This window comes from Schistocerca piceifrons, chromosome 1, assembly GCF_021461385.2.
Source record: "Schistocerca piceifrons isolate TAMUIC-IGC-003096 chromosome 1, iqSchPice1.1, whole genome shotgun sequence".
Classification (NCBI taxonomy): domain Eukaryota; kingdom Metazoa; phylum Arthropoda; class Insecta; order Orthoptera; family Acrididae; genus Schistocerca; species Schistocerca piceifrons.
In genome coordinates this window covers 1,125,990,260-1,126,017,071 of record NC_060138.1, presented here as the reverse complement: position 1 = coordinate 1,126,017,071, position 26,812 = coordinate 1,125,990,260, and the positions used below count along the sequence as shown (strand labels likewise).

General features: G+C 38.8%; 1 protein-coding gene across 2 annotated transcripts in view; it reads right to left on the bottom strand.

Annotated features, from left to right (window-relative positions):
• The window catches only part of LOC124779165 (serine/threonine-protein phosphatase 6 regulatory ankyrin repeat subunit A-like), a 303,064-nt gene that overhangs the window by 85,941 nt on the left and 190,311 nt on the right, over window positions 1-26,812 (bottom strand). For both annotated transcript variants that reach the window (XM_047253694.1, XM_047253693.1), the window contains exon 11: window positions 20,337-20,456. In XM_047253694.1, the coding sequence (XP_047109650.1) occupies window positions 20,337-20,456 (120 nt within the window). The remainder of the gene's footprint in view (window positions 1-20,336; window positions 20,457-26,812) is intronic.

Here is a 26,812-nt window from a genome sequence, read left to right as displayed (position 1 = left end):
TTTACTTAGTAATGGACCAAAAGCCTTTGCAGTCCTTGTTTCATCTGACAAAACCAGTTCCTGTACGAACTCCCCAAATATTGCAAAGATGGGCTTTGTTGTTGTCTAAGTACTGGTACAAGATTGTGTATTGTCCAACAGTCCAACATTCTAATGCAGACGCACTTTCACAACTTCTGATCGGCCCTGATACAGACTTTGATGGTTCTGCTGCACCTTGCTGTCACATTGATGCTCAGGATTCTGAATTGCTTCAGTCTTTTCTGCTGAACTATAAGAAAATTGCACAGGCCATGGAAGCTGATCCGGATTCAAATATTTTGCTCACATACCATTTGTACATCTTAGCCTCACTCACTGAATAGCATAAAGAATTCTGTAGTGCACCAATCCTTTGCACATCGGCATAACCTCGCTGTACAGAAAGGTGCATTCTTGTTCAGAATGACAGTGAACAGTCACATTTGTTGATCCCTAAAGCTTTGCAAAAAGAAGTGTTGCAGTTACTTCACCAATGACACTGGAGAATTGTTTGTATGAAACAGTTAGTGCGTTGACACTGTACTTGGCAGGATATGGACACCAAAATAGAACAGATGACGTCACAGTGTCACGCATGTGTGGAAAATCAGTCTGCTCAGCCATAAAAATTCTCTGCTTGGCTGAAGTCACAATCGCCGTGGCAATGTGTGCACATAGATTTTGCAGGACCTTTCTGGAACACTTGTTGGTTGATTGTGGTTGACTCGTATAGTAAGTTTCCTTTTGCTGTGCCAATGAACTTAGCAACATCACATAGCATGATTCAGGTGTTGTGATCAATTTTTTGCATCGAAGGTTTACCTGAAGTAATAGTGTCAGACAATGGACCTCAATTCACATCAAATGAATTTGAAACATTCTGTGAATGCAATTCCATTCAGCATCCAACTGCTGCACCATTCCATCCATAGCCAAACGGCAAAGTGGAACATTTTGTCAGAACCTTCAAGCAGCAGATGGCCACACTTCACTCTGCACACACCAGTGATCAAGCATTGCAACTGCTTCTTGCCTCATATCATTCTCACCCATGAGACGGACCATCACCAACAGAATTGCTTCACGGCCATTGCCATCGGACACTGCTCCACCTGCCCTACTCTCCTCAGCATCCGGTGCTGAAGGAAGGCCACAAGTATCACTTTGTGCCACATGACATTGTTTTTTACAGGGTTTTTAGCTGCAGCAGACAGTGGGGTGCAAGGCGAGATCGACCATCAACTTGACGCTTTCATGTATCTTATTTCAGGTCCCGATGGTTTGCAGTGCCACCATCAAAATCAACTTCACCTCTGTCATACACATGATGATCTTTCAGTCTCTCTTCCCCCAGATTCATGGATCCAGAGGACTGCGGCCACAGCAGCAGCCAGAGGGTGTCCTCGTGGAACGACCCCATGGAGACGGAGCTTTCGCTTCATCCGCTTCCTCTTGTCCTACTGATGGAGCTGGATCCACCCACATCACAGCAGTTGCCATAATCAGGAGGTGGACACATACCCTTCTGATCGTTTTCCGGGAGCCAGAGTGCAGGCCAGATGGCGGGGTCCAGCCGGAAGCTTGACATCCTCTGCAGCCACAGCTTCCAGTTCCACAATGTGCCCACACTCCTGCCTCCCCAGCCTTTGTCGCACTCCCTACACGATGACAGTCCATCACTTTGTGGGAGGGGGGGGGGGGGGTTTGGGGGGGGAGGGGGGGGGGGGGAGGGGGAATGTTCCAGGGTAACCACAAGTGACAGAACAAAGAGGAAGAAAGCAAGACCAGAGAAGGCGGTGAGGAAGCATGAGCCAATAGCCTGCTGACAAGGACCGGGCTGCACCAGGAGCGACCTCTGCAAGCAGTGAATATAAGTGCCGCCCCTGCCAGCCTCGGCCTGACATTAGTGGACAGGATTTGCAGAGTATTAGTGTGGCCTAACAGAGAGTGCTACGAGAACAGTTAGTAGTGATCCACAAACTGTGTGACAGACTTGCCTGAACATTGCATATATCACAGGACTCAGATTTATGTTGCATGTCAGCCATCGATTGTGACACCTTTGTACATTAAAGTTAAGTATTGTCACTCTGTTTTATAGAAACAAAACTACTAATGTTATTTGCTTGAATTGTTGTATAGCAATCCTAGAACACAGCATCCCTTAGGCAACCTATATGAGACGAGTGGGCAAGACCCAACACTAACATACACCCACAAGCAACAACGTTGACAGGCCCTACATATCAGCAACATTGACTGGATATGCCAGCTGCTATTAAAGCCGACCAACAGGCTACAGCAGGGAAACTGGCAAGCTCATACACTTATGCACAACCAAACCACCAACATTACCGTACACTGTGAATCTGATATATGACCTATCGGACACAAAACAATGATGAACCTAACTGCTACAGGTATGCTGAAGCTGACTGAGAAATAAATTCCTTCACTCAGCAGCAGCCTCTGAGTAACACCACTGCACAACATCAAAGGTATCGACCTGCATGATACCAACTACTAACAAAGCCTACCCTTGCATGACCTGTTGCAAGCAACAAGAAAACTGCTACTGCTCTTACAACCTCACCCAACTATAACGGAGGTTTTTTCCCTTGGCTCTTGTCTTGGCACTTTTTTCCCTCAGCCCTTCAAACTGCTACCCTTCATTCAACCTCTGACCTAATCTACCTCCAGATGAGCGCATATTAATGGTTAACCTTAACCAGACGTACGCAAACTTTGCAGTACCCACATCCTGCGATACCTCAATTTAGTGAAAACTAACCCTTAAGCAGAGATGGCAGTAGACCATTTGTGTTGGCCGTCATGCCAGTGTGGGTGTGGAGGGGCTCAAGAGAGCATGAGGAACAATAAATCAGTAAAATGTTTTATTGATGAAACATGTACTGTTTAATCACCATATTAAATAATTATTGTTATATCTCGCAAAAAGGCAGGGATTAACACACAGTAAAATAAATTCCTTGTTTAATTGAAATACGAAAATATTTTATCTGTGGTGAAAATGGCCCCTTTCTGCCGTATTAAAAATGTCAAAGTGTGTCATTCTAGTGTTAAATGTGTTACTGGTAGACTGCATAAATCTCTTCAATTCAGGAATTGCTGGTACTTGTAGAGTGGGTTACTCTGAGTAAAACCAGTTACCACACATCCACAGTATATCTTACAAGGTGCATGTCAATACATCTGATGGTAACACTGGGAAACATAAGTACAAACTCCTCTCAATCTAATTTCAATAATTTAAAAATAATGAGCCTTAACATATAATGATTTAAAAATAAAATATTAGAACTTGAGATTGCAGCCAGTGAAGCTAGTATAGATCGTATTTGCATTCAAGAACATTGGTGCATGAGTTATGAACTAGAAAATATTTGCGTTTCCCCATACAAATTAGTAAGTCATTATTGCAGGAAGGAAACAAGACATGGTGGTGTTTGCATTTATGTAAAACCTGGAGTAAAGGTTAAAAATATGACTGTAACTGAATCCTTGAGTGAAGAAAAACATTTTGAGACTGCAGCAATAGAGTTGAATATGCAAAAGAGTAAATTAATAATAATGTCAGTGTACAGATCACCATGTGGTGACCCTGAAATTTTTAGAAATAAGTTAGAGGCATTGCTCAAAATATTACATCATAAAAAATCAACAATAATTATAAGTGGAGATTTTAATGTCAACTTATTGACTGAAGGTGCATCCAAAGATCAGTTCCTGAATGTTTTACAGAGCTTCAATTTGTATCCACATATAACTAACCCTACACAAATAACAAACTCTTCAAAAAGTCTCATAGATAATATCTTCACAAATATAGATGCCATCGATATAGATGTAATAAATGTTGACGTAGGAATATCTGATCACAATGCACTCATCCTTAAATTTCCCATAGCCCCTGGGACCAAAAATAGTTCATACCAAATGTACAAAAGAACCTTCTCCACAAATAGTTGCAGTTACTTCATAAATACACTGACTAACCAATCTTGGGCAGAAGTACTGTTACAAACTAGCACAAACACTGCATATAATGTTTTTTCTTCCCTGTTTATGTTGAATTTTGAAATGTGTTTTCCTAAGAAACTTGTCAAAACAAACACATATGGGCATACACATGCTAACTCCTGGATCACAACAGGTATTAGAAATTCCTCCAGGACCATGAAAATGCTTAACTATAGACTGAAAAGTTGGACTGACCCCAAGTTTAAAGAACATGTAACAAATTAAAAAAAAAATATATAGAAAAGTAATTACAAAAGCAAAATTACTAAGTAATGATAAATTAATAAGAAAATCAGGCAATAAATCAAAAACTATTCGGGAAATTGTGAAAACGGAAACAGGTAAGGGCCTCAAGGATCAGGAAATAGTACTCAAAAATAGTGAAAATATTGAATTAAAAGATGAAACTCTGGCAAATTACATTAATAATTACTTTTTAAATGTACCAGTGTCATTAAGTAAAAACTTTACTAAACATGAGAATTTAACAGCCTCAAAAGTAGACAGTAGCATGTTGTTAACTCCCACAAATGATAATGAAATATTAAAGGTGATAAAGAGTCTAAAATCAAAAATGTCTGCAGGTATGGATGAAGTGCCTGTGTCAATAATAAAAAAAGTTGCCCAACAAATTATAAAGCCCCTGGTACATATTGCCAATTTGTCTTTCAGCGAAGGTGTGTTTCCTGAGAGGTTGAAAATCTCTAAGGTTAGACCTCTGTTTAAAAAAGGAGATCCATACAAGGTAGAAAATTATAGACCAATATCCCTTCTCCAATCATTTTCAAAAATTCTAGAGAAATTAATGAAAACCAGACTCATAAATTACTTAGATGTTCACAAACTTCTAAACTGCAATCAACGTGGCTTTCGCTCGGACCACAGCACAGAATCAGCTATCCATGCCTATACCAAAGAGATTGTCAGGAGTCTCGACACTAAAAAATGTGTAGTGGGAATTAACTTAGATTTATCTAAAGCTTTTGATACAGTAAATCACAAAATTCTGTTAAACAAGATGGTAGGGGAGTTGTGAAGCAGTGGTTTGAATCTTATCTTCAAGATAGAACTCTGGTGGTAGAAATCATCGCAGAACATAAAAATTAGAAAATCAAGTGGGTCTCAGATGCAAAGAAATTGGAAATAGGTGTCCCACAGAGAAGTGTTCTTGGTCCCTTATTATTCTTGCTTTATATAAATGACATAAAAAATCCTAATATTTCTAACAAAATAATGTTGTTTGCAGATGACACTAGCATAATTATAAGTGATGATAAAAATCATTAACCACCACAACTGATATAGTCCTGAAATATATTCAACATTGGTTTAATGCTAATGAGTTAACACTTAATCTAAGTAAAACAAATTATATACAGTATGGCAAAGCAACTCAAGATATGGACCTCCAGTTAAAACTAATGGATAAGAAGATAGAGAGTGTACAATCCACAAAGTTTTTGGGCATGCACATTGATCAAAACTTACGCTGGAAAGACCATCTCAAGTTCTTATCCCACAGGCTCAATTCGGCATGTTTTGCATTGATGATATTATCTAGAGTATGCAACACAGACTGTACTAGACTAGTGTATTTTGCTTACTTTCAGTCCATCGTATCTTACGGCATAGTGTTCTGGGGTAAAACTAAATCAAGCTTAACAGATATCTTCAAATTTCAGAAAAAGAGCTATACGAATCATAACACATAACTCTCCAAGAACTCATTGTAGACCCCTTTTCAAAGAACTGCAAATACTCACAATACCATCACTGTATATTTTTAAAAGCATTCTGTGTACAAGAGCACATATGAAAAATCTACGTACAAATGAGGACTGCCATAATTATAATACTAGAACTCGTAAGAATTTGTATGTAGAAAGGGTAAGGACAACACAAACCCACAAGCATGTAAGTTATTTTGGAATAAAACTTTACAATGCTCTGCCAGTGTACATGAAGGAAATAATAGATGAAGTAAAATTTAAGACTGAGCTTAAAAATTACCTTTTAAGCAAAACTTTCTATGACGTAGATGAGTACTTTGATTGTGTGTAAATTTATTGCCAAAAATTTTAATTTATATGTCTAAATTTGTACTTTTTAAAAAATGCCTTGAAAGTGATATTCCATTATTATGTCTGTAGTACTTGTACTAGTATGATAACTTTGTTGTGACAATTCCTACATCATGTAAATGATTTACAGGAAGATAATAAAATGAAATGAAATGAAATGAAATAGGACCAATAATATTTAAATCTAGAAGAGTATTCTGTTGTAGTACATTGCTCGACTAATGCTGAAATATCGGAAGTTCCATAACACCTAGATGACCTACTTGCATTACAGAAGGAGCCAATTTAAGCCTCTGGGTCTCTCCAGATGTTGAGAGAGCTGAGGCTGGGTTGATGCTTATTTGATACCCTCATGCTGTGGGAAGTATTCTATCCACTGATAATCTGAATCTGAATCTTTTATTGCCATTGACAACATACAGTAAAATAGATTTCTTAATAATGTCAGGTAACATCTTAATAATATCAAGTTACAGTTGCTCTTAAATTATTACAATTAACATTTACAATTCATGTACAGACTAACTACCTTATATACAGCTATAATTTTAAATATTAGTTTGCAATATTGTCGATATCTTAGAGCTCTTTCATATTGTATAATGGGTTTTTTGTCAGCCAGTAACACAATTTTCTTTTGAATTTTTTGACTGGCAGAGATCGAGCAGTGAAAGGCAGCTTGTTAAAAATTTTGAGGGCATTTACTTTATGGGATTTTCCTGTCATAGCTAGCCTGTGCCTTGGAATGTCAATGTTTGCCTTATTTCTGGTGTCATGTTTGTGTATTGTTTCCCTTGCTGTTCTTGACAAAGATGGAAAGGTTCATAACTGTTAGTAGTTTAAGTGACAGTGCTCTTCAGGACCAGCCTTGCATACTATGCAGACAACTTTTTTTGAACTTTTAAAATGTTGCTGATGTGAGGAAAATGTCCCCATATGACCCATATGAGAAGGCCATATGAGATGTGTGACTGGAAGAGCCCAAAATATGCCATATGGAGACAATTATTACTGACCATATCTCTCAGTTTCCATATGAGTTAGAACACCTGCAAGATCTTTCTACAGAGTTGATTGATATGTTCTTCCCAATTGAGTTGGGTGTCAATATGTAGTCAACCCCAACATAAAATACAATTGACAGCATGTTACACTTGAGACTGGTTCTTCAGTCTGGTAGACAGATGACAGCTCGAGCTGTTGAGCTTTTTTACATAATAGCTCATTTAATAACTGCAAATGAATATCAACTTAATATAGTGAAAATAACCCCACTGTATAAAAAGATACTCAGTGTAGTATTTCGTCTCCTTACACCAGATCCCTGGACAGGAAATATTGGGGAAAGGTAGCCCATCTGTAAACTGAAAAGCGAGCAGATTTGTGGTAAGTGAAGTCACCTTTCTCTGAAGAATATTACAACTCCCATACAGGATGACTAAGAATCAATATCCCCTGTAGCAGGGTAGAGCAGTGTGCAGAGATTTACATAGCATCTGTCAACCTAATTTTATCACATTTGTACTACTAGCAACTGAAATCTGTATGCCATGTAGTGTTAAGACACTTCTTGCAAGAGAAACATTCCCATGCATATTCACTCATAGCATTTCAAGTGATTCGTAAGGTGAGCTGCTGAAGAGTCAGTATAACTTTACAAAACACCTTCTAGTTGCTTTTTGTGATGTAGTGCTGTGAATTGTGTTATTCTGAATTGTGGTTTACTTGTCTCATAACATACATAATCTAAATCATTTGATTCAAGTACAGGAGACATGTCAAATTGTGGTAAATTTTCACCATAAACAAAGAACAGCTGATGTTAACAAACAGCATCATTATCATAATACAATTTTGTTATACATACATACAATAAAATCTAACACTTAATTACCCCTTTCTCAAATTATCATGTTATCCTCTATGAACTCTTCTATCCAATATTAGCATTTCTCCCACAGAATCTGCTATAGACTCATTTTTAAAATTTCTGGTTTCATATTAAATATGTTTTTGCCCATTAACTTGTTATATATTGTCATCCCCATATACTGTGGAGTCCGTGCATGTAATTTCAACGGATGTGTGGATAGCATAACATTATTTTTATGGGGAACTGCCTGCTCACTCTTCATTTTGCAGTCCGGTGATGGAGGGAAGTGCACGACCACCATCTGATGACTTACCTTCCCTCACACTTCTAACCTCCATCCCCAACTTACCACCCTGCTTCACTCCCACGACACAATTTATCCATTAATATGGTTCCATTCTACACATAAACATTAATTTTATACCATTAAATACAATTTTTAAAAATCTACCAGTTTTCCATTTCCTGCAACACCAGAAGTGTTAGTTCTACCTTTAAATGTCCCCCCCCCACCCCCCCCACCCCTTCTTCCCACTGCAACACTCATACATTCATACCCTACTGGTCAGGATTTTTAGTATGTTGTTCATGACCTTTCCTCCTACTACCGTACAAAAATTTGTGACTATACAAATTTTTCCTGTAATTTTCCTTCATTGGCTGGACTAGACTGGATGAATCGATAATTGATTACGTTATGTGGACTATAGTGTTAATAACGAGTATAGCCCCAAGAGGTTCCCAATTACTGCCAAAAATGGCTAACTTACACAATTTTCTAGATTGATTAAATAGCAAACTAACAAGCTTTCCTAGTGCAAGTGAATAGTTATGTAACCAGAAAAGTTTGGGCTACACAGCTTGATAATTTAATCTTAAACACAAGAACTAGTTACAAATAAAACTTTATGTGTGACAAGAACTATAACTACACATAACTTACAAAACATGACTTTTTCGAAAAAGTAAGAAGTTTACTGAAAAGACGAACCAGGGGTCTTTCAAATGACGTACGGAAATATGCACTCAGATATCTTATGGGCTCACTCCTAACTCCATCTCCAAAGCTTCCTCTAAGTGTTAAATCTTCACTATTTGCTGCTAAAAACTGTTTCCAACTGAGATTATGAGAGTGTTGTCATCAGTAATTGAGAAATTACCTATTGAGTGGTAAAACTTTTCTGTTATCAGCTTAAAGTCATTACCTGAAATTGTAAGGCTGGAGGTCAATATCTTTTATATTCAAATAATATTTGAAAAAATTACTCAAAAACTTAATTGTCTATATCATAATTAGAGAACAATAATAAGATAACTAGTTTCAGTTGAAAAAAATCTGCTGTCTTCAGATCTTAAAGGAATTAACGAACAGAATTGCATACCAAATTTGATGAGAAATTAATGTATCTGTATGAGAAATAGCATCTGAACAGCAAAAAGCACTCCCATCAAAAATATATATAATCAACATTTGTGCACTACAGTGGAATCTCACAGATGAGAAATGCTCATTAAAATAGACCAATTATCAATAGAAGAGCCATGAAGTGCTTCTCAACCTGTAAAGTAAGGAAACAAAAACAGTGTGACTCAGAACAAATAGACAAACAGAAATAAATACTAACATAAATCTGAAACTAACTGTCTGTTATGCTTTCACGACTAAACTGTTGGACTGAATTAGATGATATATTGTACTGAGATAGCTTGAACACTGAGAAATATTGTAGGCTACTTCAGAAAGGGTAGTACATGATATTTCCTGACTTGAAGAATATAACATGAAATATGGAGATGTAATTACTCTTTAAAAACACTATTTTTTCTTTGCATTTTGAACTTTATCACATTTGTGAAAAAGTTCTAAATAATATGATTCAACATAATGAATACAATACTTATACAATCCTCAATGTGTTTAATCCATGCTTTCACACTATTATCGGCTGTAAGTGTGTCACATTTTAGCCGCTTAGCGTCATGCTACTCTTACAGCTTCTGAGATGGTTGAAGACTCACAACTTTAAATGCTGCATTATAAATACTCACACATTGTGCTTGTATACGAAAAACATGGGAGGCTTTTAGTAAGGCTGGACTCAATTGTGATATGCTACTATAACCATGGGTAACAGGCGGACGCATGAGGGCAGCTGACATTGCATGTACAAATATTGTACAATGTGCACTGCACTGAACTACAAATGATTTATTTTCTTTCTTCCTCAGTTTACCACTATTTAATAATTTTAAAAACTGCACAATTTAATGCATTCATCAACATTCATAACAAAACTACTGATATGTGTCAACAGCTTGTGGTCCAGTTAACATCCGACTGCCAATATTCGTGCCTGATGCAGAACCCTCACCACATAATTTGCAGTCTTATTTCATTATGGTAAGTTGGATGAGGGAGGAATCCCTCCACCACTCCACTGCTTTTTTTATACAGATTATTGTTTCTGCATCCACCAGTACACCTCACCTTACAGGTGTCACCCTCAGCAGACTGGAGCAGATTTTAGCAAAATGTTCATAAAAAATATCTATCGCCAGTGTCCAATCAACATGACTGAATCTAGTGTATGGGAAGGTATACTGCATAGATGCCCACACCCCTCTGCATGCACTGTTCATCTATGCTTCCTTACCCAAACAGAGTGAAAAGTGAGGGCAGCTGACATTGTTCCTTGTACAGTAGCTTACTTACTCATCATTACTCAACCTAATAAAACAACAGATATGAGAGCTAGCCATGGGTAGCAGCTAGTATAATATAAATATAAAAATATTCTATGTTATCTATAATAATTAAGTATTTATAAAAGCTAAAGGAATGTAAATGAACACAGGTGTAAAAGTCTGTGCCTAGCATTGTTATGTGAAGTAACTTGTCAATTGATGTTTGCTTATGTCTGTATATGTGTGGATGGATATGTTTGTGTGTGCGAGTGTATACCTGTCTTTTTTTCCCCCTAAGGTAAGTCTTTCCACTCCCAGGATTGGAATGACTCCTTACCCTCTCCCTTAAAACCCACATCCTTTTGTCTTACCCTCTCCTTCCCTCTTTCCTGACAAAGCAACCGTTGGTTGTGAAAGCTTGAAATTTTTTGTGTGTGTTTGTGTGTTTTTTTATTGTGTCTATCTACCAGCACTTTCCCGTTTGGTAAGTCATGGAATCTTTGTTTTTAATATATTTTTCCCATGTGGAATGTTTCTTTCTATGTTATTCATATCGTTAATTTGAACCCAACAATTACGTTTGTTATTGTAACTTGTCAATTAACATACATAAAATGTACAGATGTGCAAGATAGTGTCCTGTTCGAAGCAAAACAGCAGACTAACAGCCACCTATCCTCACATATGTCAAACAGGAAGTTGCCAAATAAACCACTAATAATGCGCACATATACACAATTACAAAAATTCAATGATAAGATCAAAATAACCATATAGTGGAAATAGAACCATCATAAAAAGTAAGTAATGAGTAAGGTAGAATTTTAAGATTATGCCAATACTCAATAGACTAGATAAAAATATTAACATATAAAAAGTAAAAACAAAATATAAACTCAAACTAAATAATGAGGTTAATAAAAAACAAAAGCAACTAGTGTAGAATGTGACATCATCTCGCAGTAGAGTAGCACACTATTGGATGAAGTCTGCCGTGTGTCGGCCAGTAGACGTGGGAGAACTGAACAGCAGCTTGCAGAGTTTCTGCCAGGAGTAATGACAGAAGTTACCCAATGTGTGTTAGTCAAAACTAATAATAAATTATCATAAAAATACCAAAGAAATCCTATGATTAAATTGTAGTTGCTCATTCAGTATATGAGATAGGGTTGTTTATTGTAGGTGTAAGTTTCTAACTCCTCCAGGAGATCAAGTTTCCATCCTTAAGCAGTTCTATGTGAAACCTCCATACATTACTCTATACTACACACAGCATGATCCCTGATGCAATATGAACACAAAGAGCTGTCTCATTCTGAGCAAACGAATACTCCCAAAAATGGGTGTCAAAATGACAGCCAGTCTGGGCATTCAGAACTGGTGACAGTCATCAAATTTTATTTTATATACAACTGTATGTTTAAGTTTTGCGGCGTGCAGTTGCAGCTGTAGCGGTTATAAAGCTAAGTACTGACAAAGATATTTGTGCACTGTTATACAGCTATTAAATTTAATAGTTTTCAATGGTGTTTCATGCTGTTTGTGGCGAAATAATGATTTAATAAACTTTTGGAAACATTCACTCACTGTGTTTTTTAGAGTTTTCTATGCATTGAAGTCATTTAGTAAATTTCTTGCTTCAGTTTTCAGCTGACATTTCTTATTGTTTCTAGTGAAATATTTCAGTAAAATTTTTATTCAGTGTTTTAGCTTTGTTGGATGTTCCAGTGGCTGCTTGAATTTTTTATTTTAGCTAATAATTTTGTGAAGTTTTGTTGGTATTGGTATTAGTTGTGGTTTAGTAGTATTAATACAAGTAGTTGCTTTCTCAGTAGAGAGAGAATTTTGAGACTACTATTGTTAGTTCTATAAATAGTTCTGCTGGTGTAACTGAACTTGGGTAATGCAGACATATAATTTTCTTCATTAACTGTAAAATTTTACCATGAGTGAGAAGTGTGGGCTCTGTCATAGGTTTGTGAGTAGTGGGTTACAGTGTGGGATTTGTTCAAAGTATTTTCATTGGGAGGAATGTACTGGTGAAGCCAGTGGGCATTCTAGCGAGATCCTCTCCTGGGAATGCAGAATCTGTAGTAGAAATAAGTTGCTAGAGTAACAAGAGGGTAAGATCTGTGCCCTTCAGGTGCAGTTACAACATGCAAAGGAAGAACTAGATAGGTTGAGCAGGGTGAAGGGGACTGGGGAATGGGATCTGGCAGTTGGCAAGAAGACAGCTAGGAGGAGGAGGTATTCAGGCAGTTTTACTTTGAGTGTATGCAATAGATTTGACCGACTGTCACAGTTGAGTGGAGAGGAGCCTCTTGTAGCTGTAGGTGTAGGGAACATGCAGCAGTGCTCAGCAGTTAGGAGGTCTAGGTCAGTTGCAAAGTCTAACGGAAAGAAGAAGGTTCTGCTGCTCGGTAGTTCGTATGGTAGAGGTGTGGGCCAGCAGTTGCAGGAAGTGTTGGGGAGTGAGTACCAGGTCATCAGCATTGTGAAGCCTAGTGCAGGGTTGGCTCAGGTAACTGACAACATAGGGGAGTTATGTAGGAATTTTATGAAGATCAGGTAGTGATAGTGGGTGGAGTAGGGAATAGTCTTGATAGGGACAGGATATAAGATGTAGGTGGTGACCTGGTAAAGATAGCTACTCAAACTGGTGGCACTAATGTGCAGTTCGTGTAACTGTTTCAGTGTTATGATTGGCCTCAACTTAATGTGGCTGTCAGGCACATTAAAATGGGGCTGGAGAAGGCACTGATGGCAGAGGGCATGGATCACATTTCAGTGGTGCCAGTTGTGTCTATCAGTAGATCGGGTTTTACTAGGTATGGTCTGCACCTGAATAGGTATGGAAAGGGGACACTGGCAAATTCCTATAGTAGTTGGTGTTAGAGCTGCATCTTTTTCGGTCTGAAGTCAGCTGATACGTATACCTACTTAAAAGAAGTCCCTCTAACTAAGGGCCCCTTTCAGAGGACGTCATGTTTCGAAGTAGAGAAGGAATTAGCACATTTCATCAAAATATAAGAGGTATTAGAGATGAAGTTAGGAACTGCTTACAGATGTTGACTCTGAAATTATTGGTATATGGGAGCACCGCTTAAATAATTTGACAATTTAGAGGTTTCCTTTACAAGGATACAGATTAGCTGGCTGTTTTTCAAGGAGTTTCTTGTGGGGTGGATGAGTGGCCATGTACATAAAAGACAGTATTCCATTTGAGTCCATAGACGTATCATGGCACTGCACTGAACAGATACTTGAATGTTGTGCAGGGGCAGTTGAATTTAATGAAACTAAACTTCTACTTGTTTTTGTTTATAGGCCCCTAACTTTGACTTCAGAGCATTTCTGCTCAAGCTTGAGAGGTTTCACTTTGTATGAAGTACCAGAAATTAGTTCTATGTGGTGACTTCAATATAAATTTTGTATATGATGGTGCAAGAAAAAGGATGTTGGTAGATCTCCTAAATGCATATGATCTGATGCAGACTGTGATTTTCCCAACTAGTGTGCAGGGGAAAAGTAACACAGCCATAGACAATATTTTTATTCATTCTTCACTATAGATGGGCATTCTGTTAGTAAAGGGTAAATGGTGTTTCTGACCATGTTCACAAATTTCAACACTACAAGGCTTTTGTACTCAAACAAATATCACATGTAATTACAAACTATGTGGGAAAGTTAATCCAACAGCAATAGAGAATTTTTTAAATCTCACCAAGGAATATGAGTGACAGGATGTTTATCGTGCCGATAATATAAATGACAAATATAATGCTTGTCTTAACACATTTCTCATGCTGTTTGAAAGTTGCTTTCCATTAGAACGTTCTAAATGGAATACTAGCCATAAAAGGCAGCCCAAGTGGCTGACTAGTGGGACAAAGATATCATGTAGAACAAAGCGGGAATTATATCAAAATGTTAGAAGTAGTCACAATCAAGCTACAGTAGCCCATTACAAACAGTACTGTAAGGTGCTTAAAATGTTATTAGGAAGGCAAACAGTATGTGGTATGCAAACAGAATAGCTAATTCACAGGATGAAATTAAAACTGTATGGTCAGTTGTGAAGGAAATGTCTGGTCAGCAGCGTAAGGTCGACGATATAAAGTCAGTTCATAGTAAAAATATTACTGTTACTGATAAATCAGATGTATGTACAGTATGTAATACTCATTTTCTGAGCATTTCTGGTGAATTAAATAAAAATTTTTTATTTAGTTTCTATAGGGAATCATATAACTCTCTTGGCAAATGCCTTTCCAAGATTGATGTCTGAAACACTTCTCTGTGACACAGTCAAGGGGGAGACTGAATCAATAATTAAATCACTGAAGACTAAGCACTCTCATGGATATGATGGGGCGCCCAGCAGGATATTAAAGTACTGTGCTGCACATGTTAGCCCTGTATTTAGCCAAATTTGTAATTTTCCGTTTTGGAATGGTCAGTTTCCTGAACGATTAAAGCACTCAGTAGTAAAGCCACTTTATAAAAAGGGAGAAAAGGATCATAAGGACAATTTTAGACTTATTTCTATGCCATTAGTGCTTGCTAAAGTTATTGAAAGACTTTGTATGTAAGGATAATTGATAATTTTATATCACTTGATTTGCTATCAAATGTACAGTTCAACTTTAGAGGTCACTTAACAACTGAAAATGCTATGTTCTCTTATCTCTGTGAGATACTGGATGGATTAAACAACAGCTTTTGAATGCTACGCGTATATTTTGATTTAACAAAGATTTTTGATTGTGTTGATCACAAAATATTACTCCAGAAGTTGGACAATTGCGGAATACGGTTCACAACTGGTTCCCCTCTTACTTTAACAACAGAAGGCAAAAGGTTATTATTCACAGAGTTGAGAATGGCTGTGATGTGGGGTCTGAGTGGGATATGGTCAAGTGGAAGGGGGGGGGGGTGCCCAGGTGCCCAGGGATCAGTGTTGGGGCCACTCCTGTTCCTTAATTATATATACGATATGCCCTCTAATATGATGGGTAACTCTATAATATTTCTGTTTCCTGATGACACTAGCTTGGTAGTAAAGGATGTTGTCTGCAATAGTGGCTCAGTTTCAAATAATGTTGTTCATGACATAAGTTCATGGCTTACGAAGCAATTTTTAGCGCTTTCGTATGGTAAGTCACATCATCTTTATATATATATATTAGAGGCAAACATTCCACATGGGAAAAATACCTCACCTGTCATTCAACAACATCTTTGCCTCTGCACTTCCACCTCGACTGACATCTCTGCCCAAACTCTTTGCCTTTGAATATGTCTGCTTCTGTCTGTATATGTGTGGATGGATATGTGTGTGTGTGCAAGTGTATACCCGTCCTTTTTTCCCCCTAAGGTAACTCTTTCCACTCCCGGGATTGGAATGACTCCTTACCCTCTCCCTTAAAACCCACATCCTTTCGTCTTTCCATCTCCTTCCCTCTTTCCTGACGAAGCAACCGTTGGTTGCGAAAGCTAGAATTTTGTGTGTATGTTTGTGTTTGTTTGTGTGTCTATCGACGTGCCAGCGCTTTCGTTTGGTAAGTCACATCATCTTTGTTTTTAGATATATATACAGGGCTATTACAAATGATTGAAGCGATTTCATAAATTCACTGTAGCTCCATTCATTGACATATGGTCACGACACACTACAGATACATAGAAAAACTCATGAAGTTTTGTTCAGCTGAAGCCGCACTTCAGGTTTCTGCCACCAGAGCGCTCGAGAGCATAGTGAGACAAAATGGCGACAGGAGCCGAGAAAGTGTATGTCGTGCTTGAAATGCACTCACATCAGTCAGTCATAACAGTGCAACGACACTTCAGGACAAAGTTCAACAAAGATCCACCAACTGCTAACTCCATTCGGCGATGGTATGCGCAGTTTAAAGCTTCTGGATGCCTCTGCAAGGGGAAATCAACGGGTCGGCCTGCAGTGAGCGAAGAAACGGTTGAACGTGTGCGGGCAAGTTTCACGCATAGCCCGCGGAAGTCGACGAATAATGCAAACAGGGAGCTAAATGAACCACAGCCGACGGTTTGGAAAATCTTACAGAAAAGGCTAAAGCAGAAGCCTTACTGTTTACAATTGCTACAAGCCCTGACACCCGATGACAAAGTGAAACGCTTTGAATTTTCGGCGCGGTTGCAACAGCTCATGGAAGAGGATGCGTTCAGTGTGAAACTTGTTTTCAGTGATGAAGCAACATTTTTTCTTAATGGTGAAGTGAATAGACACAATGTGTGAATCTGGGCAGTAGAGAATCCTCACGCATTCGTGCAGCAAATTCGCAATTCACCAAAAGTTAACGTGTTTTGTGCAATATTACGGTTTAAAGTTTACGGCCCCTTTTTCTTCTGCGAAAAAAACGTTACAGGACACGTGTATCTGGACATGCTGGAAAATTGGCTCATGCCACAACTGGAGACCGACAGCGCCGACTTCATCTTTCAACAGGATGGTGCTCCACCGCACTTCCATCATGATGTTTGGCATTTCTTAAACAGGAGATTGGAAAACCGATGGATCGGTCGTGGTGGAGATCATGATCAGCAATTCATGTCATGGCCTCCATGCTCTCCCGACTTAACCCCATGCAATTTCTTTCTGTGGGGTTATGTGAAAGATTCAGTGTTTAAACCTCCTCTACCAAGAAACGTGCCAGAACTGCGAGCTCGCATCAACGATGCTTTCGAACTCATTGATGGGGAAATGCTGCGCCGAGTGTGGGAGGAACTTGATTATCAGCTTGATGTCTGCCGAATTACTAAAGGGGCACATATCGAACATTTGTGAATGCCTAAAAAAACTTTTTGAGTTTTTGTATGTGTGTGCAAAGCATTGTGAAAATATTTCAAATAGTAAAGTTATTGTAGAGCTGTGAAATCGCTTCAATCTTTGTAATAACCCTGTATATGTATATATTCTTTACTGTCATTTCCTGTTAACAATATTAGCTTATTCCCAAGAATAAGCAGCTTTCACTCAGCAAATACTTGGCAGAAATCAAACCTGCATTTGGATCGGACTTCCTTAACTCTTGTGCTGAAAGGTGTGTAGTATACTGCTGCATCCATTTTCAGTAAGATACCACTACAATTAAAAAATCTTAGCAGTAATCCATGTGCTTTCAAATCTAAACTGATGAGTTTCCTCATGGGTCACTCCTTCTATTCTGTCGAGGGGTTCCTTGAAAAATTAAGCTGACTCTTGTTGTATTGTTGATTGTGTTTACTTAAACTTATGGCTTGACTTTTTCAGGTTCATAAACATTTTATTTTTATCTGTTATTACTTTTATGTTGTAATTTCGTGTACTGACACATTCCATGACCTTGGAGATTTGCTCCTCAATTTGGCCCTACAGAACTTGATGTGTAAATAAAAATAAAACCTGATTTAGTGAATTTATCTCATTTATGGCCTATATAATACTGGATGTATGTTTGAAAAATGTTTGGAATCTTAACTTCGCATTTGTTTTACAGAAATACACTCCTGGAAATTGAAATAAGAACACCGTGAATTCATTGTCCCAGGAAGGGGAAACTTTATTGACACATTCCTGGGGTCAGATACATCACATGATCACACTGACAGAACCACAGGCACATAGACACAGGCAACAGAGCATGCACAATGTCGGCACTAGTACAGTGTATATCCACCTTTCGCAGCAATGCAGGCTGCTATTCTCCTATGGAGACGATCGTAGAGATGCTGGATGTAGTCCTGTGGAACGGCTTGCCATGCCATTTCCACCTGGCGCCTCAGTTGGACCAGCGTTCGTGCTGGACGTGCAGACCGTGTGAGACGACGCTTCATCCAGTCCCAAACATGCTCAATGGGGGACAGATCCAGAGATCTTGCTGGCCAGGGTAGTTGACTTACACCTTCTAGAGCACGTTGGGTGGCACGGGATACATGCAGACGTGCATTTTCCTGTTGGAACAGCAAGTTCCCTTGCTGGTCTAGGAATGGTAGAACGATGGGTTCGATGACGGTTTGGATGTACCGTGCACTATTCAGTGTCCCCTCGACGATCACCAGTGCTGTACGGCCAGTGTAGGAGATCACTCCCCACACCATGATGCCGGGTGTTGGCCCTGTGTGCCTCGGTCGTATGCAGTCCTGATTGTGGCGCTCACCTGCACGGCGCCAAACACGCATACGACCATCATTGGCACCAAGGCAGAAGCGGCTCACATCGCTGAAGACGACACGTCTCCATTCGTCCCTCCATTCACGCCTGTCGCGACACCACTGGAGGCGGGCTGCACGATGTTGGGGCGTGAGCGGAAGACGGCCTAACGGTGTGCGGGACCGTAGCCCAGCTTCATGGAGACGGTTGCGAATGGTCCTCGCCGATACCCCAGGAGCAACAGTGTCCCTAATTTGCTGGGAAGTGGCGGTGCGGTCCCCTACGGCACTGCGTAGGATCCTACGGTCTTGGCGTGCATCCGTGCGTCGCAGCGGTCCGGTCCCAGGTCGACGGGCACGTGCACCTTCCGCCGACCACTGGCGACAACATCAATGTACTGTGGAGACCTCACGCCCCACATGTTGAGCAATTCAGCGGTACGTCCACCCGGCCTCCCACATGCCCACTATACGCCCTCGCTCAAAGTCCGTCAACTGCACATACGGTTCACGTCCACACTGTCGCGGCATGCTACCAGTGTTAAAGACTGCGATGGAGCTCCGTATGCCACGGCAAACTGGCTGACACTGACGGCGGCGGTGCACAAATGCTGCGCAGCTAGCGCCATTCGACGGCCAACACCGCGGTTCCTGGTGTGTCCGCTGTGCCGTGCGTGTGATCATTGCTTGTACAGCCCTCTCGCAGTGTCCGGAGAAAGTATGGTGGGTCTGACACACCGGTGTCAATGTGTTCTTTTTTCCATTTCCAGGAGTGTATTATTGAATTTTGTGTGATACATGGTCGTTGCAGGCCGTAACTACATACCTAGTTTTAGATTTACAGCTGTTATCAAAGGCAGAATGTTACTATGGGTGGATGAATGTATATTTTTGAAGGAAATGCTTCCTGCTATTCAAATGCTGTGTCTTATCTGTTTTACATATGGTTACATTGGTTTCTCATCACACTGTGTATGTTCTACCTCTTTACTGAAATACTGTAACAAAAGTTTTTTCCGTAATACGTTCAATGTACAAAATCCTTGTCACTTAAAGCAATTTTATGTTTGCTTATTCTGTTTGCATCTGAAGATTGTTGATTTTTTCTTATTGGTGATAGTTATCTTACTATGATCTCGACAATTAAAAGTTTTCAAATATTTTTTAAAAGATATTTACATATAAGAATAACAGCTTAAATGAGAAAGTAATTTTTTATGTAATTATCATATAGTATCATTCAGAAAACATTATAAGATGAAGGATAGAAAAAATTATATTATTACTGGGAACAGAATAAGAACACATGGATTGTTCCAGCTTCTCTGTTACAAGATGTCTAACTAGCATGATCCGCATTAGCAATCGTGCACAACAGAGGAAAATTCATGCAACTTTGACCTCATTACATTTTAATGCAACACCCTGCTAACCAGATCTAAAGTTCAAAAATTCTTTTGGTATTCTACCTTGAAGTGTCCTCTTGCAACTGCATAGTGTAGAGGTGTTCTGCCACTGTGATCTCTAGCATTCAGTATCGACTTTTCACTCACATATTTCCTGATAAGTGTGGCTATAGATTGTGATGCCTGTAATAAATGAGAGGTATATAAAAATCTGGTACATGAAGGAATCCTATATGTTACATATTACAAATCACAAAAATTATAAAACACCATGATAAATACTCCCTTATGACTGAAGATTCACAACAGATTATATTGTTTATATAAGTTCCTCTGATTTTATTACATTAGATTACAGTCAGTATGTTGTTAATTCCATAAATTCATTATTAGGAAATTATTGTTGATTTGAAACTCATCAGAAAAATCTAATTTAGAATGTATTTTATAATAAAACTTACAGCAGGATAGCTGAATGATAGAAGAGGAAATATAGCTTTACCATATATTATGTGACCTAATGAACAACAAGTGATGAACTCAAATGGAAGATTGTACTGTTTGATTTCTTATTTGACATAGTACATCTCACATGTACAGTATAAACACATTAGATATTGGATAAGTCAGTATTTACATCTATACTAAATTGAAACAGATAATAAACCTGAACATAGGGTACATAAACTTGGTACAAGTAAATAACATTTATGGGATATTTTTGCAATAATAATATTCTTGGAGCAGATATAATTTACAAGTATATAAACTTTAAAGAGATAACTATGATTACATCACTGATATATACACTTCAGTAAAGGAATATCTTATTGTCTAATGACAATACTGAAAGGAGATGCTGAGTCGCAGATATGCACAACAAAAAGAATGTCACAAATAAGCTTTCGGCCAGAAAGGCCTTCATCAAAAATAGATCACAGACAGACACACACACTCATGCAAATGCAGCTCACACATACATGACTGCAGTCTCTGGCAGCTGAAGCCACATTGCAAGCAGCAGCACCGGTGCATTGTGGGAGTGGTGACTGGGTGGGGGGGGGGGGGGGTGGAGGGGGGAAGGAGGAGGCTGGGGTAATGAGGGGGAGGGATAGTAGGGTAGGGGTGGGAGACAGTGCAGTGCTACTGTGGAGCGAGCAGGGACGAGGTGGAGAGAGGGTGTAGAGCAGCTACGTGCAGTCCCAGGAGGTTAAACGGAGCACAGGGGAAAGGTGGGGGGCGGGGGGGGGGGGGGGGGGGGGACAGGGAGGTTGTGGGGATGATAGTGGAAAAGGAGAGAAGTAAGAAGACTGGGTGCAATGGTAGAATGAAGGCTGTGTAGTGCTGGAATGGGAACAGGGAAGGGGCTGGATGGGTGAGGTGAAGTTCCCACCTGCATAATTCAGAAAAGCTGGTGTTGGTGGGAAGGACCCATATACCACAGGCTGTGAAGCAGTCAATGTAATGAAGGATGCTGTGTTGAGCAGCATGCTCAGCAACAGCAGCTTAGCTGGTAAATTACATGACTGGTTTCACAGGTAGCCCTGCCTTTGATGCAATAGGTGACATTTGTGGCCAGACTGGAGTAGGTGGTTGTAGGAGGATGTATGCAACAGGTCTTGCATCTAGGTCTGTTACAGGGATATGAGTCATAAGGTATGGGGTTAAAAGCATAATGTAGTTTACAAAATAACAGTTTATTCTTACACCTGTCTTTCAGTAGATGGACAGCACCCAAAATCAGCAGTTCACAGTTTGACAGCTCATGTGTAAGACCTATGTAAGGTGCAGTCCCAGTGTTGACTAACACCACAGCTATGCATGTTCCATACATAAAAATATATCCACCAATTTCCACAATACTCAATAACATCAATATTTAATAACTTTCAGGTGATTTCTGTGTATCAGATGAATGAACATTTTCACTGAATTGGAATTAACAAGAAAGTGTGAAATGTCATTGTCATCTGACCGAGATATTGTTGCACATTGTGATTCTAATTATAAAATGACTTAATTTAACTACTACAGTATATTTTCCTCTGACAAACTGCTACATCACAATGCTAAGTGTGCATGGTGATTTTTTCTTGTAATAACTGAAATTTGCATGGAATTAATGTGCATGTTAGTGCAATACAAATTATGGTGTTGCATACTTTCTTGAGCAACACACCATCCTACATACAATTAGACTTTCAGCTTCAGCTGACCAGATGTTTGTACTACTGAAGAGAGACTATGAAAGCTATGTCAATAGCACTACATATGGTGTACTACAGGTGAGGAATTGTCCCACCCTGGCCCAACTAGAACTCATGTGTGTGAGGATTGTTACACTCTAGAAATATTAAAAAGAGATTAAGGACAGAGAACTATTTATTTACAGTGGTGAAGTGACTGTTGAACAGTGAATATATTTTCATTTTGTACAAAGGAACTAAAACAGAGACACCATCAAATGCCTGCAGAGTTTGAAATTTTTAGTCTTATTATTGCTTTTGTTACTTCGTCTTGTGAGACAGTGCTGATGTACAATGTGCTTATTTTAAATTCGCTGGCTAGGTTTTCTTATTTAGGTTTGATTTTACTGTATTATCAGCAACACCTGTGAAAAAGCTGTTAAATATGTGACTGTTATATTTTTGCGTGATGCTCTGTCCTCGTCAGATTCTTTTTTATGACACTCCGCATGGCCTTCACTTTATTTGCTGAATTCTAAATGAATTCATCATTATGCATCATTTTTGCCACTCTTTTTACTTGTCTTAGCATTTTGGAATGTTTTTTTATAAATATTTGTAATTCAGCAAGCAATTATTCATGTTATACATTTTATGACATAGTCTCTTCTTCTGGTACGAAACATTTTTTGTCCTTGAAATCCAACTGTTTGTTCTAAAATTGCAGCTTATGGTTCCCATTTTCTGTGGAAAAGCAACTTAAAAGAAATGGGTTAATGTGTCAATGAAGGAGTTAATTTTTACATCATTAATTTATATAAAACTGTCATCATTTTTTGTTTAGTAAGTTGTTGAAGTAATTTATGCTAGCTAACCTGACTATAGCCTTCTACATGTAGTTGTTTAAGGCATGTTGTTAACAGCACAGCCTTTTATTTTCAAGCTTAGTGTTTGAGCAAAATCGTCACTAAATCGTGCTATTAAAAATTTTTGTGAGAAGTGTTGGGTAAACTCTTCTGACTATAAACTCTACAGCTGTTTCTCACAGTCTGTTACTAGGGTAGAAGCATTTATATGTGCAATCAGTCCCCTTCTGACTGGCAGAAAACATTGTAGCAATCTTGAAATGACCGAATGATGCTCACTTTTGTTCCAGAGATGCTTATAAGAAAGACTGAATAAAACTGACATCATTCTTAGTCAGTCAGAAAATAATGCTAATTACACAGGTGCATGGTGTCTGGTTGTCAGAGATGAAAATCAGCCCACAGAAGAAAAATGAAATAATGAAGACACCACGAAGAAAGCCACATGGAAAGGCAAAGCAGCTTCATTTCAGGTGTCTTCAAGATTTATATGGGATTGGTACTCTAGGATTGCTTTCATTAACCTTTTAATGGTTCTACTGCATTAGCTGCACCTTTTGCTGCCTCAAACCCTAAGTCTGTCAGTATACTTCTTCTCTTCTGCTCAAAACATTACTTACAAAAGTGAAGTGTCTGGGTTTGAGTGTCTGAATTTTGGTTCAGCTCACACTTTTAATCTGTTAGGATTCCCCAGTGTATCCTTTCTTCCACCAATCTTTATCCTACAAGGTAGTATGTTAGATCACCTGTGTAGAATGTGGAGTGTAAGAGAATAGTAATGGTAAATGGCAGATGGGATATGGACTCTGAACACATCTGGATAACTCACTAAGTAAGAATACAATGTAATATAAATCATCCTTGGACTTCTTGGCATGTCACTTCAGGGTAAAACCTCGAGCCTTTGACAATTACCTACACTGTATTCATCAGGAGCAATTGACTGCCAAAACTGCTGCTGTAGTGGCCTTGTATAGCTCATAGATGACTTCTGATTTGTCTTTAATTACATAATGCTGTTGCACCAGGTGTCAACATCTGGATGGGTTGCATAGTGTAAACATTGCAATGAATATCTCTGGCTCTTCTCTGCATCAAGAGCTCACCTCCATGCACTGCTAAGATTACACCTGTTGTCATGATTGAAGATCTCACACGTTCTTATTTCTACACCTCTTTAATTACAGAATCCCAGTGTGTAGGAGCCTGGGAGAAAACTTTTGTTTTGTCACATGGTATTTTATATTTGTTTGTGAGGTGGCACTCACCAGTTGCAGATTTCTCCAGTTCTTGATTTTTAATCTGCCACTGATGTTCAGCCATTTACATTCTGCACAGTAATCAGAAATGGTGCAGACAGACAGACAGATGTAGCTGCTTCAACTCTCGCAAGGGATATTGTAAATCCCAGGGATACTGAGGCTGAGACTGTCCTTAACAGGATGTAGCATCTCCTTTATCTTCTTAGGAAGTCAGAAAACAGATCTTTTACCTCATCTTTCCATGACTCTGCCTACTTTGTTGGATGTAACACCGCAGAAAGGAAGGAATACAATAGGTGGCTCACCACAGGGATGTTCAACAATTCCATGTTTCCTTTTATTGGAAAATGCTGACTTTATACCACATAAACCATAGCCATTCTTTTGGAAAACATACTTCAGATGATTATTTTCAGAATCCAAGTGGTTCTCATCAGAAACAGTTTTTGCTCTATGTACCAGTGTATTTATAATTGCTCTTTTTTGGACTGGAGTGAGAAAACCCCGGGCACTACGTGTAGAATGTACTTTATTCATCTCATAACGTACTGTTACAAATCAAAGATTTTTGTACTGGAGACACATCAAATTACTTTAAAAAAATAAGGTTATAATAATTAACATACTTAAGCATGCATTTCTGAATGTTTAGACATGAACAATTAACAAGAACATATATGACACTTACAGTCATTTTGCAGCTTGCAATATAATTTACACAATATATTAACAATTTATTACAGAATACATAATCTTTATTCTTTCTTTTCCTTTCAAATTGCCAAACTGTCCTGCATGAATTCTTCAATTGCATAATAACATTTTTCCAATAGTGTATTAAATAACAATCTTTTTAGTTGGTCAAACTCCATATTTGACAGATTTGTGTTATTTAATTTATTGTAAATATTTAATCTCATGTACAATGGTTTTTGAGGGTAAAGTTTTAAATTATGAGAGGGAAGTTTGAAACAGTACTCTACTCACCAAGCAATGGCAGCAGACATAATCAGTAAGTAAGAGAATTGTTTTCAAAACTGAAAGGTTTAGGTTTATGTCCTGGTGTGGCATATATTTTCAATCTTGTATATGGTACAAAATTTAAATACATGAGTCAGATTCAGTGAAAGTTTTTGATATGAAAATTGCTTTAACAACATTTCATGACTCTCCAGTTTGCTTGTAATTCTCTTGAAATGGCGATTAGAGAAGTCATTTCCTCATTATATCTCTGTGTAATAAAAAATTATGGCTTGCATGCTTGATGATGGTAAGTTCCTAAGGGACCAAACTCCAAACTGCTGAGGTCATTGGTCCCTAAGTTTACACACTACTTAATCTAACTTAATTAAGGACAACACACAGACCCCTGCCTGAGGAAGGACTTGAACCTCTGACAGGGCGAGTTGCACAAACTGTAGCAAGTCACCTCAGACCACATGGCTACCCTGCAGCTACCCTGTGCAACATGCTCAATGGTATACACTCTAACACAAAAGAAAAATGCATCACAAAAGAAGTATCCTAATAGAATGGAAATCGGTAGATGTGGAATACTGATACAGACAAACAATTGATTGCAGTTTCAGAGAATTACAATGCTTTATTCCATAGGAAGGGCTTCACAAATTGAGCAAGTCAGTAATGTGTTGATTCACCTTTAGCCCTTTGCAAGCAGTTATTCAGCTTGACACTGACTGACAGAGTTGTCCAATGTCCTCCTGAGCAATATCGTGCAAAATTCTGTCCAGATGATTTGCTAGATCATCAAAATCTTGAGGTAGTTGTAGGGCTCTGCCCACAATGCTCCAAATTTTCTCAATTGGGGAGAGAACTGATGCCATTGCTGGCCAAAGCAGGTTTTGGCAAGAATGAAGATGAGCTGTAGAAATGCTCACTGTATGCTGGTGGACATTATCTTGATGAAATGTAAGCCCATGATGGCTGCCACAAAACGAGGCAGAGTATCATTGACTTACCATTGTGCTGTGTGGGTGCTGTGGATGACAACCAAAAATGTCCTGCTATGAAAAGAAATGGCACACCAAGCCATCTATCCTGATTGTCAGGCCGTACTGCAGACAACAATCAGGTTGATATCCCACTGCTGCCTGGGGTGTCTCCACACATGTCTCAAGCCTGAAATATCATTGACTGGAGTGGAACTGTCTTCAGTGATGGGCCCCACTTTGAACTAAGCCCAGATGACCTGCCAAGACCTGACT